At 34.8% G+C, this 19441-nt stretch overlaps 2 protein-coding genes across 3 annotated transcripts in view; one reads left to right on the top strand and one right to left on the bottom strand.

Moving 5' to 3' along the window:
* KIF2A (kinesin family member 2A) overlaps nucleotides 1-16231 on the top strand; it is a 34480-nt gene extending 18249 nt beyond the window's left edge. For both annotated transcript variants that reach the window (XM_024765335.1, XM_024765334.1), the window contains exons 14-19: nucleotides 644-754; nucleotides 1790-1857; nucleotides 6150-6300; nucleotides 9535-9636; nucleotides 12112-12247; nucleotides 14517-16231. In XM_024765335.1, the coding sequence (XP_024621103.1) occupies nucleotides 644-754; nucleotides 1790-1857; nucleotides 6150-6300; nucleotides 9535-9636; nucleotides 12112-12247; nucleotides 14517-14602 (654 nt within the window). In that variant the 3' untranslated portion in view covers nucleotides 14603-16231. The remainder of the gene's footprint in view (nucleotides 1-643; nucleotides 755-1789; nucleotides 1858-6149; nucleotides 6301-9534; nucleotides 9637-12111; nucleotides 12248-14516) is intronic.
* Nucleotides 16232-17184: 953 nt separating this feature from the next.
* Nucleotides 17185-19441, bottom strand: part of DIMT1 (DIM1 rRNA methyltransferase and ribosome maturation factor) — an 11378-nt gene continuing 9121 nt past the window's right edge. The window contains exons 11-12 of the mRNA XM_024765337.1: nucleotides 19257-19363; nucleotides 17185-17734 (exon numbers count right to left, since the gene is read on the bottom strand). Of these exons, the coding sequence (XP_024621105.1) occupies nucleotides 17692-17734; nucleotides 19257-19363 (150 nt within the window). The 3' untranslated portion in view covers nucleotides 17185-17691. The remainder of the gene's footprint in view (nucleotides 17735-19256; nucleotides 19364-19441) is intronic.

The raw sequence follows: 19441 nt of genomic DNA, 5'->3' as shown, positions 1-19441 counted from the left end.
AAGAGAGGTATCAAAATTTAGTTGTTTATGTTTGCAGTTATAGATTTATATTGTACCCAGAAATTTTCTTTACACATATTATTTATTCTTTTTAAGGTAGATAAAGGTCTGTTAGTCAGCAGGCCAATTCCAATGCTGCTTAGGGAGATTCCAGAGGGCCTTCATCATTAATCAGTCTTTTTTCTTGAAGGAGGGCAAGGAACCATAAAACTGAGCTAAGAAAGTTTCTCAGAAAAATGTGGAATGGCTTTCAAAAAGTTAGGCCACTATTATATATCTTCCTTGACTAGCAAAGCAAAGAAAGCATTCTGTTTTTTTCTTTTGTAGTACCACTTTAAAAGTTTAACTTTTTACAGTTATCCTACTGCCTGTTATTTCTAAACACTAATCATAGTCTCCAGAAGAATCTTTTGGAATTAATAAAGTAGTCCTTTGGATTGGGTTTTTTTGTTTTCCAAATTTCATTTTCTTGAATTAGGATTTATGGGAACATTTCTACTATGCTGTAAATCTCTTAATAGAATTTTCAGAGCTGATCAGATCTTAAATGTTAGGGTTATGGTAAGAGGTGTTTTAAATATGTTCATTAAGATTACTGTTTATAAGAAGTAAAATCTATGAAATTTGCTTTCTTAATTTTCAGGAGTGCATCAGAGCCTTAGGTAGAAATAAACCTCATACTCCTTTCCGAGCAAGTAAACTCACTCAGGTGTTAAGAGATTCATTCATAGGTGAAAACTCTCGTACCTGCATGGTAAGTTTGTTTGTTTTGTTTTAATCTTAAATGAATAATTATGTAGTATATATGGGAAAATTATAAAATACATTAATGACAGTCATTTAAAGTCTATTGTGAGAGATACAGTGATACTTGGAAATGTGGTCCCTGCCCGTCTGATAGGATTATATTGTAGTTATAATGCATTCTACTAATTGCAACATCTGAGTCTTTGTGAGATTGGTTTTCATTGATTTCTGTTTTCCTTGCATATTGGTCACACTTTTCTATTTCTTCATATATCTAGAATTTTGGATTATATAATTTTCATTATGAATGAATATTTTATGGATACTCTGGATTCTGTTATGTTCTTCTAAAGGTTATTGATTTTGTTATTGTTGTTGTTGTTATTTTAGCTGGAAGTTAACTTAGCTGAACTCCAAACTCTTGTCTCCCCAGCTGTGGGCATCAACTGACCTTGAAATCTCTGTTTAGCTCTTTTAGACTTAGCTATGTTTCTTGCAGTCAACCTTGTGTTCAGGGGTCAGCCAGAGATTTGGGTAGTATAAATATATATGTAGAATATGAGTTTCTTCCTCTGTGGTTATTTCTCTTCTGGGACAAACTTCACTTCCCAGCTGCTATGGTGCCTACCTCCAAACTCCATCCTTTAGTTTAACCAGTGAAACTCCAGATTTCTATTGAAGTTTTAGTTGTCCTGTGTAACAGCAGCAGAGTTTGCCCTTAGGCAAAAAAAGTTATCAAAAGTAGGGGCAGACAGTCACTCAATGTTACTCCCTTCACTCCCTTCTTCTAGGTGTTGACCTCCATTTTCTGCCTGATATTTGATCATTTTGTGGTGCCATCAGAGTTGTTTATATTTTAACTGGAGTTTATAATTATTCTTTGATTATGGGTATGAGATAGTGAATTATCTTGGAGCTAAGGTATCATTAATAACTCTTTTTTTAGATGACCATATTAAAATTAGACCTGACTGAGCCATATGTCAGTATTACTTGTCATCATTTATAACATTTTCTTTACCTTTGCATTTTCCCCCCATAGATTGCCACAATCTCTCCAGGCATGGCATCCTGTGAAAATACTCTCAATACATTAAGATATGCAAATAGGTATGAGAAATGGTTATTTATTTTGAAATTTGAAGGGAATAGAACAATATATGGTTTGATTTAATATCTGATAGGGTAAATCTTACTGCATTGCTCTTTACATTTTCAAAAAAAATTTGCATGTTATTCATTGAAATGATGTCTAGAATCATTTTGTCATATTCTAAAAATAATTGGAAATGTGTAATTTGGGAAGACATATTTTTAGTAGAATAGGTCTTAAAATCATAGAACATGATTGTATTTTTCCATTAACGAAGTTACATTTCATAATATTTTACTATATTTAAATCATGAAAATTATTATATTAAGACTCAAAAGTAAGTGAGTATCAGGAGCCAGTCCGTATTTCTTAAATTGTTTTGCATATGCTGAAAATTATTTCTGATAATCTTAAATATTATACATGGGGAAGCTAGGGTTTAAGTAGGGATAGCACAGTTCTTTCTGGTGTTCTGTATGGGTTACATTTTATTATTTATGGCAATAGTGTTACAGACGTTAATAGACAATTGCATTATTACAAATGACAGGATAAAAAGCGTTACACATTGTTAAAGCAGTTTATTCCTTATAGTCACAAAATGCCCTTGGAATTTTGGATTGTAATAGGCATGTTTATATTTGTTCCAGAGATTTGTTCCCATTGCTCTTGTTTTGAATGACTATATATATAGTTTTAAATTTGTATTATCACATATTGCATTTGTGATTTTAACCTAGAGATAAAATTCCTCTTTGTATTCCATTTCTAGTGTGGAGAATCTCTTAATTTTGCTAAACATGAGTATTTGTACTATTTTTTTGTTTTAATCACTATGGAAATTTTATTTTTAATCTTTCATTAAAGTATGAAATACATATGCATACAGAAAAGTACCCAAAACACAAGTGAATAATTTAATGAATATTTACAAAGTGAAAATTCCTGTCATCAGACCAAGAAATAAAACATTTCCAGTCCCCCAGAAAATTCCCCATGTGTCCCTTTCTAATCACGAATCCTGAATAACATGCCTAAATCCATTAATTTCTACCCCAAGGTAGCCATTGTCCTGACTTTTGTGGAATAAATTTCTCAATTTTCTTTCTCTCTTTTTAAAAATAGTTTTACTACCTATGAATGTATCCCTGAACAATATAGGTAGCTGTATTTGAACTTCACATAAATGAGATCATACGCTTTGTTCTTTGGTATTTTGCTTTTGCTTCAACTAAAGAGATTTTTAAAAATCATCAGTAAAAACTGTTGGAAAGTATAAACTTATTGACCTTTTGTAAAGATATTAAAAATAATAACTTTTAAAAATAATTGAACTTTATTTTTAAATTTAATACCCTTTAAATTTTGAATTATAAGATTCTAGCTATTGGCCCAGCCGCTCCGCAGCATGTGGGATCTTCCCAGACCAGGGCATGAACCCACGTCCCCTGCATCAGCAGGCGGACTCCCAACCACTGCGCCACCAGGGAAGCCCCTATAGTACTTTTAATCATCCTTTGTAGTGAACATTTGTGGTATGGTGGGGTTTTTTTCATTAATTTAAAATGCTTCTTGTTTCAGAATTGTTCATGGGAGAGATGAGGAACAGCTTAGTGTAGTAAAATGATTGCCGTGTTGTAGAATTAAAACCCTCCATGTCTTAAGACTTCTGGCTGCAAAGGAATCCCCCTAATGTGAAAATGCTGTATCTGGTTATTCCTCTAGTTCATTTAGGTCCAAGTAAAATATTTTAATTTATTATCACGTAATGTGATTCATTTGCAACCATTACTAACCATCTAGGACAAATAATTCTGTCTTTTATTTCCATATCTCTGGGAATAAAGATTTTCAACCTCATTTGATAGCTCATTTGAGGAATATAATTCCTGCGTATAGAATAGTTTAGGTTGGGCAAGAGAGCTTTGAATAGAGGAAAAATGTGTGGTTAGGGGCTAATAGGTATCTAAATTAGGAGATTCTGAAAGAATAAGTAATGGGGTTGGGAGTAAAAACAGTTATTAAGTCAGTATTAGAAATTTAGGTTTGTCAGCACGTGTGTAAATAAGCTTTCCAAAAGGATAAAGGCAAAGGAATCTGGTATTCAACCTTTCAGAGTAGATATTACCAATAGGTCAAAGAAAGATTCTAAATAAAAGAAATTATTAGTTTGATCTATGTGACTATTTTTGATGTATAACAATAGTAATTTCATTTAGTTCAACCTAAGAGAAGTAATGAGAAAAACAGAGAATATGGTTAGTATATTGAAGTGTTTAAACATAAGGTTCGTACTCACAGCTAGGTTTGAACCTCAGTTATGCCACATTCTCACTGAATGAACTTGGGTAAGATACTTTATTGCTCTGAACCTATTTCTCATCTGTAAAGTGATGATAATAATATCACAAAATTGTCGTAATGATTAAATAATATAATGTCTAAAAAATATTAATCATAATATCTGATACATAGGAAGTAATTAATAAATATTGCCTACTGTTATGAAATGGGATTGGCCTAAAGAGGACATAGGGAGTCACAAAAATTGGATCATAAAAGCCATGATTTAGTTAAATATAACTGTTAGAGACATTAGCAAAAGCAATTTAAATTCCATTGCTAAAGGATTTTTTTCACCATTGTTCGTCACCTGAATCTCCAAACACAGGAAATTATCTGAGTGACTGTTTTCTCAGTTTGTTCGAGGATTGCTTTATAGCTAATACCATTCTAGGTGCATAGGAAAGAAGTTAATTAATTATAAATGGTGTATGCCATTAGGACTTAATTCTCTTGTGTCCTGTTTGAAAAGACTGCAAGAGTGTTGAGGACTCATTAATGCTAATAAAATATTCATGGTATTGACTACACAAGGAAATTAGACATGAGTGGTCATGTAGCTAAATACAGGGCATTTCAAATTTAGGTGATGGACTCATTAAACTTCTAGAAAGATCATGAGAAAAGGAAGGACTATGGAGTAGGGAGTCAATAGAACAGAGGGGTTCAAAAGCCTCTTCACATTGATTATTTTTAAGATAGTGTAAATATATTGTCATAACAACGTTGATCCTTTTCTAAACAAATTAAACTGAGTACTAAATGCAAACTTGAAATGTGCATTGCTGTCTTTACAAGAGCATTTTCTTTTAATTTGTTGCTGTTTTGGTGCTGCAGAGTAAAGGAGTTTGGAATTAGTCCATCAGACATTCCCTTCTCACAGGGTAGTGGCAGTCGCCCTGATCTCTCTCCTTCTTATGAGTATGACGACTTTTCTCCTTCAATTACCAGGTCTACTTCATTCTATACATAAGATGTTTATTTTAATAGTTTCTTTTGGATTGTGCTATGTATACATGTTTTATAGCATTTACTTTCATAGCATATACTTTTGTCCTGAGCCATTTTATTTTTCATTTTCATTTTGTTTGGCAGGTGGTGGTTATACTGCATGATTTTCATTTTTATTTACTTTATTAATTTGCTTTAAAATGTTGATGATTTAGAATTCAGGCTTCCTTTTCCCCTCTCATCTTTTTAAGGATGATGTCATCTTTGCATATTTACCATTGAAGGATAAACTGTCTTATTTAAAATGAATAGTTTACATTCTTTCTGTCTGCAAGGAAATCACAAGGCTCCTCTTGACTTAAAAAGTGTACCCTCTCCCAAATATGTAAATTGAAGTTTAAGGGGTAAACTTTTTTTAAACTTTACAGCTTATAATCTTTATAGATTAGAAATATTTCACATGTAGCTATTTTAATTGAGCCTTCTAACTACCAAATCTGCAAAGTGTATTAAATTCTTTGATTTTGGGGGACTTCCCTGGCGGTCCAGCGCTTCCACTGCAGGGTGCGCAGGTTCAATCCCTGGTCAGGGAACTGAGATCCCGTGTGACACACGGTGCGGCCAAAAACAAAAAAAACCCTGATTTTTGACTGTGATTTATTTATTGATCTAAGTGCCACTGTTAGCATTTTTCTATTCAGCAATTTAGTTGCAACAAGTGTCTCTTATTTATTTTGAAATACTGAATCTGCATACTTCGTTGATTCTCAATTTGTAATGCACAGTAATTATGTTCGAAGTAATTGTAAAATTATATACCTAAGTAAATTCCTAAAGCTTCACAGCTAAACATACCTTTAGTATTTCAACAGATTTCAGTTAGATTTGATCTGGAAAGCTGACATCATCAATATTAATATGTTTATTGAATTGCTTTTATATTAAATAGGTTGATATTTCTTGTTCCTCTGCATGAATCTTTGTTAATTATAGATACCTCTTATGTGTTTATAGGGTGAAAGAATTGACTGTGGATCCAACTGCCGCTGGTGATGTCCGTCCAATAATGCACCATCCACCAAATCAGATTGATGATTTAGAGGCACAGTGGGGTGTGGGGAGTTCCCCTCAGAGGGATGATCTAAAACTTCTTTGTGAACAAAATGTAAGTGACATAATATAGTTGTAATTATCTAAGTCATTTCATCCATAGCAGAATAAGTGAAAACTATCATCTAAATCAGGGATCAGCAAACTACAACCTATGGGCCTGCCATCTGTTTTTACAAATAAAGTTTTGTTGAAACATGGCCCTGCCCCTTAAGACCAGAGGTGACAAAGATTGTATGGCTCACAACCCCAAAATATGTACTAAAGTTCACTGACCCCTGATCTAACTATTCTTTTTTCCAGATTTTATACTGATGTTAAAATTTGGGGATTTTTAAAGTAATACAGGGAAAAAACAAGTTTAAGAATTGTACATACAATATATCACATGTATAAAGCTTAGAAACAAGATTATGGACACATGCACATGCATTAAAAGGATTCATGAACTGTATCAAAAATGGAAAAAATCTGACATTTGTTAAATCTGGTTGCTTTCTGTATTTTTGAATGTTTGGTGACATTTCATAAATTTAAAATTTTGATTCCTCTTTTACTTAAAAATAATAATATGTGCCCACTGCATAAGGACAATGAGGTATAAAGAAAGAACAAAAAAGCACAAACACATTTTCACATAGTTATTTAACTTCATTTTTTAAATGTATAATCTATATAGTTTTATATCATTCTTTTCCCACTAAGAATCCTATAGTGGCATTTTCTTATAATGATAAAGGTAGCGTTTATTAGTTGCTTACTTCATGACATATATTTGCTAGGCATCTTATGATCTGGTATAGTCCTCACAATTCAGTGTGGTAGGTACTATAATGATCCCTGTTTTTAACTTGCCTAAGATCATACAAGTAGTAAGTACTGAAGCCCAGCAGGATTGAAATCTGGGTCTTCCTTATACCAGAGTGAAATCTTAGGTCAGCTAAATTGATTGCTTGCTGCAATAAGATATTCTTTGGAAACAGTATAACTTAAGTTCATGTTTTTATACTTTCCAGCAGGTATTTTAAAGTCCAAAATATTCTAGAGTAAACAAACGGATATCCTACTTTTTGTTATCATGTTTCAAAATACTCTACAAAGTAGGACTCAATGCAGCAGTTCTCAACCAAGAGTGACTTGGCCCCTCTCCAGAGAAAAATGTATGGAGACATTTTTGGTCGTCACAGGTGGGATGGTGTTGCTAACATCCAGTGGGTTGAGGCCAGGGATGATGCTAAACATCATACAGTGCACAGGGACAGCCTTCCTCCTCCCCCCAAAAATGTCTGTTAGTGTCCAAGTTAAGAAACCTGGTTTAAAATAAGAGTTCTGGGCTTCCCTGGTGGCGCAGTGGTTGAGAGTCCGCCTGCCGATGCAGGGGACACGGGTTCGTGCCCCGGTCCGGAAAGATCCCACATGCCGCAGAGTGGCTGGGCCCGTGAGCCATGGCCGCTGAGCCTGCGCAACCGGAGCCTGTGCTCCGCAACGGGAGAGGCCACAACAGTGAGAGGCCCGCGTACCGCAAAAAATAAAATGAAATAAAATTAAAAAATAAAATAAAATAAGAGTTCTGAACTTTGAACCATAGAGGATAAAGACCTAAAAATGAAATCCTGGCGTTAGTCTATCCCCTGTCCCCAAAACGTTTGAAAGAGACTGCAGTTGCTTTTTAAATCCTTAAAGCAAAAAAAAAAAAAAAAAAAAAAATTCCTTAAAGCAAACCCTGCATTGCTCCTAGATACGGTGCTTCCAAAGATATGGAAAACCAGAACAAGATAGGCACTCCCTATAGCAGATCTCTCACATTTTATTCTTGCATCTATTGAGTCTTTGCAGGACCTTAATTTGGAGAGGTTGGCTAGGTGACCAGAACTAATCCAGAGGCTTTAAGCATGACATCATAGGTTCTTGCAACCTCCCTTATATATGAAAGAGTGTGGATTTCTTTCAACTTTGCCTTCCCCAAGGAACTGTCTTGAGATGGTTCAGCATTAGCCTTTAGTTAAGTATTGGTGCATGTGTACATATTCTTATTGCTATATTAGATTTTAACAAGGTAGATTAAAATGGGATAGTGTCCAGGACATGCCCTGGAGATAAAAGTAATACAGGTAGACAAACTAGAGGATAACCAAGTGCATTAGAATTCCATAAGTAGTTGTATAGACAAAAAGTATTCTGAGTGGGCTGCGTGGAAGTGATAGGAATTTGCATAATATCTTGAAGCAGAGAAAAGACAGGACGTTCTTGGCTTGGCAGGGAAGTGGGCAGACAAAATGAGTAAAGGTGGTTGACTGTGTGTTTACCAGAAGGACAGAGAATATGAGAGAATCATGCCTGCATGTCCTGATTAAAAGCAGATGGCTCTTTTCCCAAAGAAAAAATAAAAAATTCTTTAGCCAACTTGATTATATAAACTTTTAGGGATGGCAGCTTATTGATGAAAGAGTCAAATAAGTCAAAGTCTACTTATAATATTTAACGAAAATACATACATATATTTAGAATTGTGTATTTTATTTGAAAAATGTTGCTTTTCCTACTGACATTTTATAAAACAATTTTAAGGGTACTTCTCAATCACTACAGCCACATTTTGAGGAAATAAATCATTAGATGTTAGAGTTGGGAAGGAAGCTCAAAAAAAAAAGCAAGGCCAGAGAAGTTTGACTTGATGTAGGACCAAAATATATGTTGCATATACATATGTGAGTTTTTGTTGATAAAGTTGTGAATTGTACATTAAAATTTCTGTAAAAACCAGTAAGTAAATTGTAGAATGCAATTCAGAAATTAAAATTTAGTAAGAGTTGAATCCTTCAGAATACCAATTTGATAGTCACAGTCATGAAAGATACTATGTTTACGTCTCTCTTCTAGTGAAAAGAAATTTAAGACATATATGTGAATTAAATTGTTAGGGAAAGTAAACAACACTGAGGAAATATTTCAGTATATTTCTAGCCTGTGATAAATGTATTTCTGAAAAGTTGCACTCCAAAAGAGATTGCTTTTTTACAGTAATTCTGCAGTGAAGCTTGGGATAAGTGAAAACTGTCTCTTACTGACGTGTTTAAGTTTGTCTTACTGAGTGTTATGTTAAATATTTTTGACCCATAAAAAGAAATTGTGGCTTTGCCTTTCATGTTTTGTTTTAGTTGTCTTTAATATTCAAGCATCCTCAATTTCTAAGTTGCATTTTTGTAGATGACACAGAAAAACTACTTTTTTATTATAACATTTAAAATATAAACTTATGTCATAATTTTTAAACTATTTTTATTTTAAGGAAGAAGAGGTTTCTCCACAATTGTTTACTTTCCACGAAGCTGTCTCACAAATGGTAGAAATGGAAGAACAAGTTGTAGAAGATCACAGGGCAGTCTTCCAGGTAAAGTAAGACAGAATCTTTAATCAAATGTTTCTCTAGAAAAATTAACTACCAACTCTTGTAATTCTTTGAGTATCACACTAATTTAAAAATAATACTTGTTTATGTGTAAGTATATGTGTATTTGTAGGGCATATGACACAGTACGTTTTAAATAGAATGAATGATCACTACAAACAAACTTTCTTTGCAACTGTGATGGAAAGATCTACTTTATTTCTTCTGTTCTCCCACTTCATTTGCTTTTGTCAGTTGTCCATTTATAGAGGAGTTGAACTTCTACCCTCCACTAGTCCCTTTCTTCATGGTAGGCCAGTTTGTTTGACAGCAGTAGGAAAAACTCTTCTAAAGGGTATCAGAACAATTGAGGAAGAGTCAGTCTTTGTAGAAAAGGAGGAGTATTTCAGGAGAGTTTACTGTACTGACTGAGCTGTCAGTGGCAGATGACTGAGGGGTATTATATCCCTTCCTATAGCAGTAACTCCTTAGGTATTTATCCCATTGTGTGTTAAACCTATTTAAAAAAACCTTTTACCATACGATCCTCCCCTCTCCCTTTTTATAAACAAGAAAATATTCTGGGGACTTCACTGGTGGCCCAGTGGTTAAGAAAACGCCTGCCAATGCAGGGGACACGGGTTTGAGCCCTGTCTGGGAAGATCCCACATGCCGTGGAGCAACTAAGCCCATGCGCCACAACTACTGAGCCTGCACTCTAGAGCCCATGAGCCACAACTACTGAGCCCACGTGCCACAACTACTGAGCCTGCACAAGTAGAGCCCGTGCTCCCCAACAGGAGAAGCCACTGCAATGAGAAGCCCACGCACTGCAACAAAGAGTAGCCCCTGCTTACCCACGCATGTAGCAACGAACACCCAATGCAGCCAAAAATTAAAATAAAATAAATTTATTTTTTTAAAAAAAGGAAATATTCTGGAGGTTGATACCTTTGAGGAAGTGAAGATAATTTTGAACATATTTATGGAGACTGTATAGTCAGGTTGCCCCCCACCCCCTTCCCACAGTATATAAATCCTTTGTCCTGTTAACCTATATTCCTTTTCTGATGTTGAAGAAATCTTCATTTATCTGTAAACAGACATTAACATTCCTCAGCTCTCGCCATTCAAGCACTTGGATGAAGGTCTCAAAAACATAAGAGAACTGTTTATAACTTCAGAATAGCGTATACATTGATTAAAACTGTTACAGTTTTAAAAAAAAATTTTTTTTAAAATTTAAAAAAAAACTGTTACAGTTTTAGTCAAATCCATATTATGGGAATCTCTTCAGAGGCCCAGGTATTTAGATTAAATCAAAAAAGGACACTTGTAATTTAAGAAAATTGTTAGAACAATATGGACACCCATAAAACTCAGTCAGGTGAGGCTTTCAAACTCAAATTTATACTTGATGTGTCAGAACTAAATTGGTACATTTATAGAACAGTTGTGTGTGCAGCACAATTGAATTGTCTTGGAATCCAGCAGTAGACTTGTGAATGCCTTGTTACAATGAAGTATGCGCCACAACTACTGAGCCTGTGTGCTGCAACTACTGAAGCCCGTACACCTAGAGCCCATGCTCTGCAACAAGAGAAGCCACCGCAATGAGAAGCCCGGGCCCTGCAATGAAGAGTAGCCCCCGCTCCCTGCAACTAGAGAAAGCCCGCACACAGCAACGAAGACCCAACGTAGCCAAACATAACTAATTATTTTTTTAAAAAAGGAATGGTTTCCTTGAAGCATTTATGAATAGTAGTAAGTAAGTAGCTACTGTTTAGTGGTTCATTTGACTCTTCTAAAACGGGCTATCCTGGGAATTCCCTGGCAGTCCAGTGGTTAGGACTCTGCGCTTTCACTATGGAGGGCACGGGTTCAATACTTGGTCAGGGAGCTGAGATTCTGCAAGCCACACAGTGCGGCCAAAAAAAAAAAAGGGCTATCCAGTGTTCCCTTACAGTCGATAATATTGAAGAGCTAGTGTGTAGAATTTAGGATTACCTCTTGGCTCAACCACTGTGAGGCCCCAAATAGATATGTTAATTCCAGATGATTTACAAGTTCTGGGCTCCCATAGGCCTCATCAGATTGATCAGTAACTTTATTATTACACCCGTTGTCTCTCTGTTTTAGGGACAGCTGTTGAAGTTTGAGATTTATTATGCTCATTGATGTGTGTGTGTGTGTGTGTGTATGTGTGTGTGTGTGTGTGTGTCTGATTCATTCCCTCCCCCAAACCCCAAAGTAGAGTAATAAAAGGAAAATGAAGTCATCTTACTTGGCCTGTCACAGTGGTGTTTGTGTTCAAATTTAAGGAAATATTTCTTAGTTTTACTCTATAATAAAGATGTTTTATGGTTATTAGTATTTTAGAGAATACTATCTTATGTTTGATTAACATGAAATTTATTAATTGGTTTCTGTCTTATAAATAGCCTCATTGGATTATTTTTTTTTTCTTGGTCATTTCAGGAATCTATTCGATGGTTAGAAGATGAAAAGGCTCTCCTAGAGATGACTGAAGAAGTAGACTATGATGTAGATTCATATGCTACACAACTTGAAGCTATTCTTGAGCAAAAAATAGACATTTTAACTGAGCTGCGGGGTAATTCTTTTTTCATTTTAGTGTTTGAAATCTGCCTAATATTTGTATGTAATTAGTGGGAGGATTTCATATTGCAAGAAGATATCTGAAGTGAAAATTATGGGTACATTTAACATCTTTCTAGAGGTATTGAAGACCAACGAACCATTCTGATTTTTCTAAAAATGAAACATGAAAAATCATTTCAAGTGCTCTCTAGTCATCTTTTTTTTAGTCTTTGGAGAAGGTAAAGATAAAGAGGGACAATATATTTTAACAAGTTTGTAAATTTTGTATACCCATTCAGAGTTTTAGTTTGGTGGGCCGATGCTTTTCAGAATTATTTTTCTTGGTTTAGGTCTATTACGGGTCATCTTTCTATAGCCTCCTATGTGCATCTCCTTTCTGTGCATATTGTCATGTTTTTCCTTTGAACACTTGTTTTAAAAAATGAAGGGGAATGTTTCAAAACAACTCTTTCTACTTTGCTTATGAAGGGAGGCATGTGGTTTACCTACATGCCATGGCTCCTTTCTTGGCTTTTTAATTAGCTTATCTCTGCAGCTTCAGATAAGCATGTATTGTATGTGCTTTCTTAGGTTTTGGCAAATTAGCTATCTTCATTTATATGCAAGTAGGTTTCTTCGTGTGTGCATGCAGTGCAACATGAAACCAGACTGAAGTTGCTAGTTTTTAGCATCAAACAAGCTGCTTCAAATTTTTTAAACTAGGTTCTTTGTAAAGTTGGTTATTTGAAATCATATCTTATAGAGTCAGCAGTGACCGTTTTGCCAATTTAGAATTGTTTGTGCAGATGTAGGGTTTCTAAAATTTGCTGTTTTTCATGTTCTTCATATTCAAGCCTTGATTTAAAGTGTTTTGATCATTTTTCTAATCTGTCATAATGCACAAGCAGCTTTTTCGGTATGCATTTTATTCAGAAGACAGATCACAATGCATCCTAATTTTTTTTCTTTGTAAGATGTAGCTTTCAACTTAGTTCCTTTCCTTAATTGTCTCAGGATTCATGTATAAGCAAGCAAACTTTGAAGAAATTACTACCTAGATATTATATTATTCAGTCCTTCCTTAGAAAAAATTTTTTTTACCATCCAGAGATAATTTTGTTATTAACATAAGAAGTTTGAGAGCTATTATCTTGTATTACCAGGCATCAAATCCAGAAGTCCTTAAATTCCTTATTTTTCATTATTTTTGGCTGTGCTGGGTCTTCATTGCAGCATGCGGGCTTCTCTCTAGTTGCGGTGCAGGCTTAGTTGCCCTATGGCATGTGGGATCTTAGTTCCCCAACCAGAGATCTAACCCATGTCCCCTGCATTGGAAGCCAGATTCTTAGCCACTGGACCACTGGGGAAGTCCCCTTAAATTCCTTTCTAAATTTCAGAAAAGTCAACTTTTTCAACATCGCTTTACTTAGGAAGAGGGGAAAGAAATTGAGATACCAACTTTATATCTCTCCTTTTTTCTGAAAGCCATAATCTTTGCACATTTTAAGTTGGGAAACTGTTGGAAGGTGCTGTCTCTTGTGCATTGTGCAATGCTTACAAATATCGCTGGTCTCTATTGACTAGATGACAGTAGTACCACCCCAATGTGACAATCAGAAATGTCTGTAGATGTTACCAAATGTCCCCGGGAGGGGAGCGAAAATCACTCCCAAATTGAGAACCACTGTTATAGAAAGATTTCTCATCTTCACACAGCTATTATTTGCCTCCTCCAATTTTTACTTACGTATTTCTTACTCTTAAGTGACTGAATCAGTACACAATAGACAGTAGGACAGAATTGTAAGGCCAAGAAATGTCCTGTAATTTCCCTTCCCCATCATGCCCTTTTGCAATCCCTGATAAGGAAAAAATGACATGTCTTCTTAAAAACTCAAATAATCTTAAAATTTCATAGCTTAAAAAGGTAAAATAGGAATTGGGAATAGACATTTTCTAATATTGAGAGAAGAAATGTCTACTTTACACACATATATAGCCTCTTTACACTGCAAAAAGGAATTCAAATAAATTAAAATTGAATGCTGTAAAATGTGCCAGATAGAACAGAAATCTGTTGAAGATAACAAAAAAAACCCACAAGTATTTCCAGGAATCTAATGAGTCTGTTGCTATAGTTGAGCACTGTTCTGAGTTTCTGGACAACAAAGAAGGAAAAATCCTGAGTTAATTAAGAGAGCTGATTTGATAGGACCCATAAAGTTGTGTGCTGCATTGCATGTAATGCAAAACTTATTTCCTCGTTCTTTTCTTTTTCCAAGATAAAGTGAAGTCTTTTCGTGCAGCTCTACAAGAGGAAGAACAGGCCAGCAAGCAAATCAACCCGAAGAGACCCCGTGCCCTTTAAATCAGCATTTGCTGCTAAAGGATTCCCAGAACCCTCGCTACTGTAACATACAATGGTTCAGCTGTAAGGGCCATTCGAAAGTTTGAAATTTTAAGTGTCTGTGGAAAATGTCTTGTCCCTTCAACCTGAATGACATTTCAATTTTGTGAAACACTCCTTTGTCTACAAGATGCTTCTAGTCCAGGAGGCAAAACCAAGGTTTGGGAATAGTGAAGCATTTTGTTTCATTTACCCACATAGTGATTTACTTTTGAAGATCCTTGCCAATTTTATTTTCTGTATGATGAAGTAAGATTGTGGACTTGATCCAGAGGTGAATAGTAGGGGGAAGCCACAGCATTTCCTTTTAACTCAGTTCAATTTTCATAGCAAGACTGAGCAGTTTTAAATCCTTTGCGTGCATGCATACCTCATCAGTGATTGTACATACCTTGCCCACTTCTAGAAACAGCTGTGCTCACCTCTTCCTGCTTTGTGCCTTGACTAAGGCTACTGACCCTAAATTTCTGAAGCACAGCCAAGATAAATTACATTCCTTATTTGTCATTGTAAATTACCTTTATTGTGTGTACATTTTTACTGTAATTGAGACATTTTTTGTGTGTGACTAGATTTGCAGGATGTGCCATATCAATGAATGGAACTAAAGTCTGTGACAGTGGACATAGCTGCTGGACCATTCCATCTTATATGTAAAAAAATCTGGAATTATGATTTTAAAACCATATAACATGTGGTTATAATTTTCTTAGCATTTTCTTTGTAAAGAACTAAAATATAAACTAGTTGGTGTATAATAAAAAGTAATGAAATCCTGAAAAGAGTTTTATCTTAGGATAATACATATATATGCAGTGTGTGTTCCAGTGTGGTATTAACAAGACTAATAGTGCAATTTGATCTTTACCAATACCATTACTTAAGTTGAAGTGTCCATTAGCACCCCAAAATGAACCTTTTAAATGGTACTGTTAAAGGAAATTGGCTTCTGATGCATGAATATGTACATGTACATTGAAAGTAGTCCATAATAGAACTGTTAGTTTAAGCCAAGAATAGACAGTACATAAAGTCTCTTGAAAAAGAATTTAAGCTAAGAAAGAGATGACTTTGCCTTGAAAGGCACATCTGACCCAAGCTCCACCCATTACCTAATGTATGATGTTTCACCATTATTTGATGAGAATCACTAAATTCTCACCAATCAGTTCATCTAGGGCATGCTGCTTTTTAAATGGTGGCACTTATTTTTACAGATTGCTATTCCAAGGAAGAAAACTGGCCACTTTTCATGTAAATATTTTGTTAGATTTATATATCTCTCTAGGAGTTTTCCCTCAGTTCCCAGGATAGTGTCTAGGAGTACGTTAACAACAAAAAAGTCTCCCAAGGGTGTCTTGTTTTGATTTACTCTAGGGAACTACCAGCTCATTCATATGGGCTAATGGGAAGCTATGAATAGAGTCACATGAGCCAGATTCCCTACTTCACTGTCCACAGAACACAGAAGGCCGCCGTGGGAAATCCTAACACCATGGTGAAAAGCTCCTCTGTAAACTTGAAATCTAGAACAAGTGTAGATTTTCACAGTGTGCTTATTATTAAATCTATGGAATGATCTTCAAAGGACATAGAGATATGTGAATTTACTCATTTTAAAGCACAACAGATAAGTCTTAATTTATTATTTAAATTAGAAGGGTACTATCTCTGGAAGGTCTCCTCAATTTGAAATGTACTGCCTTATACTATAATGGCTTCATTCTGATTAGTATTCAAGGTATATTAAAAATCAGTACCAGAAAAGATCTTGGTAGTATAATCCATTCCCTCAGTTTTACAGATAGAGAAATCTGAAGGTTATAAAAGGGACTGAAACTCAGCAGTCCATAGGAGGACAGGGAAATAAGAGGGAAAGCTGAATTAAATCTTAAATTTAAATTTTCCTTTAAGGATAGAGATGGTACAAGTGAACTTTGCTAATTAAGTAGTTTTGTGAGATTAAAAAAACCTACTCTTAATTATGTAGTATTTATGTAACAAAAGTGGCTTTGTGCAGTTATTATTTAAAGAATAACTTAAATTTTTTGGATCTGGATTAAACATTCTTTACTTTCTCAGACTTGAAAGCTGATATCCCTATTAATAATTAACTAAAAATATACATTATTTTAGTTATATAGGAATGTTTTAATATATCACTTTGAAGCCAGATTTCTAAAAAATCTGTTTATGCAAACAACCTATCTTTTCCTTCTAGGTTCACTCAGTATACCTCTGTTAAAATTTGGATTTTAACTTTAAAGCCAGTGTTGATTTATAAAACCCTTTGAAATTTTAAATCTATGACTATCTCCCCAAGAAAAAACATACAATCTTATAGTTCATTTCATTCTAGTTGAGCATCCTCATTTACAAGTAAGAATGCCTAGAAGTAATATGCTTGGCACCATGTGGTGGCAGTAGCAGACTCAGGCTTACCTAGAACCCTAGCCTATTATGCTGCAGGATTGCTAAAGGGGTAGGCAGTGATAGAAATTATATAGGATAAACAGAGAAAGAATGAGAGAAGCAAAATAACATTTTAAGAAACAAGGAAACAATTGCTTTACTGTACACATGAATAACAAGAAGAAATGGTATGGGGAATATGTGACTAAATTAAGCATATTTTAACTTTCTTATGACTTGAAGAACAAAGGCCTAAAGAGCTAAAATCCTAAAAAAAGGTTCTCGCAGTAATATATAACATAGAAAATATTAGTGTAACATCTTTATATAATACACTGTTAGAAATAACTTTTAAGTGTAAAGTTGTGCGTGTCTGCGGCTCTTAAACTTGAAGAGTATCATGTATAAATTGGACCCTGCCCTATGTTGCATATTAAAATCAAACCAAAACCAAAAAAAGAAACCTGTATAGTTAGAATTGACTGACTTCCTTAAAAATTCAGAGTAATAAATGGTGACAACAGTAGTAAATCAAAAATAGTCAAGCACATAGTGTCCCAGCATAGTTCATCTTCTCAAATTATTAAGAATATATAATTCTACTTTGTTGAGTTTGGAAACTTCTCTTCTGCAGATGCCTAAGAAAAATGGATACCTTCTGCATTGAATCCATGTAGCAATCTGAAAAAAGAAACCAAGATGGGATGGTATTGAAATGCTAGTTTGTAGCAAGTAACAGTGCATACATAGTCCCTATACCATGAATTCTAAAACACAAATACATCAGCAAACCTGTGAAGCCCACCCACTCCTAACACTAGTCAGTAAAGAAACTTTATTCTTCAACTAAATTTATGAGATATATATTGGTTAAAACCACATCATTTTGGTGCCTCTTCTGTCATAGCCTGTATGTCTTAAGGCATGATGAATTTAAAATGATCTTAGACCTACACTATCCCTGGCCTAAGAGGACACTGGCCCTTGTTCCATTTCAACCTGGTAAGTGGATGTGAAGCTGTTTGGAATTAGAGGCAGGAGAGAGATGAATGGCTAATCTCATGTGTCCATTCTTCCTCTCTGAGTTCACTGTTACTGAGTTTCAAATTAAATACTGCTTCTCTCTGGATACCTGTGTACTTATTAGATCCTAGTTAGCAAACTGCATGTTTAGTAACCTTGAAGAAGATTAATAAGAATGAAGGAAAATAAGATGAAATATTTCTACTTAGACCTGCCTGAGATTATTTTCAGAATGGCCCATAAGAACCATCGAGATGGGTTAAGATATCTGAAAAAGGAAGATAGGTACTTATGAATAATGTTCAACTCCTAGGATTAACATCTAATAAAGACTCAGTAGTACTGCTAGCCTGCCAATAAAATATAAGCTCCATTTGTCTCAATTACATACAACTATGTTTCTAGCATAGAAAAGTCAAACCAATGACTTTTATAACAATCTACCCTCTTTTTTATCAGCCTCTAGACCATGGAAGCTTTAAAAATGAATTGGATAAACAGGAAAAAAATTATGGTTTATTAGTTAGGAAATCAGAGTGTTAGTGATTAAAAACAATGAATACAGGTTAATAATTACCTGGGTAATTTGACGCCTTACTCTGCTTTGCTAAGACTTACTTGCTTAATCCAAGGAAAACAAATTTCGGTCTATATTGCCCAGTTAATTATGACACCCTTCTTTTGCTTCAGGTGTGTGGAACTTGCCTCGGTCCACAAAATAAGTTACTGAACCAGTTAGAAATGATAACCAGATATGATTGTAACTAATATTATTTCATACTTAAAAGCTATTCTCAATAAAAAAAAAAGACCCAACTATATATATTATGATTCTTTTACCTTACAGGCTACTTTGAAGAGACAAACTGTTAAGACTAACTGTGAATGGGAGTTGGGGGAGGAGGCTAGAGGGGAGGAGCATGCACACCACCACACACATTGCCACAGAGGTTATCTCCAGGCTCGGACTGTTCTCCACCACTGTTCTTACAGAAAGTGTTCATTCTGCTGCAGCTAACTAGCCTCCGTCTTCTACACCAAATACTATTCCATACCATGGAAGTGCTATGCAATAACTCCCAGGTAGCACCTTATACCACTTAAAAGCCTTTAAATTTCTAAATCTGAAGGTGTCACAGTAAAGATATGTAAAAATGTAGGAAAAGGAAAATGTAGTTACCTAATGAAATCATCTATGTCCATGGAACGGGCCCGCTTGTCACTAAAACCTGTGCTGGTTAGGATTTGCTGTATTTTATCTGCTATGCTGAAATCTTCTGGTATTATCTATCAATATAAGATTCAGAATAAATGAACAACATATCTTTAATGAAGTCACTTTGACTCTTTTTTTTTTTTTTTTTT

Source organism: Neophocaena asiaeorientalis, unplaced genomic scaffold (genome assembly GCF_003031525.2).
Source record: "Neophocaena asiaeorientalis asiaeorientalis breed wild unplaced genomic scaffold, Neophocaena_asiaeorientalis_V1.1 scaffold198, whole genome shotgun sequence".
NCBI lineage: Eukaryota > Metazoa > Chordata > Mammalia > Artiodactyla > Phocoenidae > Neophocaena > Neophocaena asiaeorientalis.
This window is presented reverse-complemented; position numbering and strand designations above follow the sequence as displayed.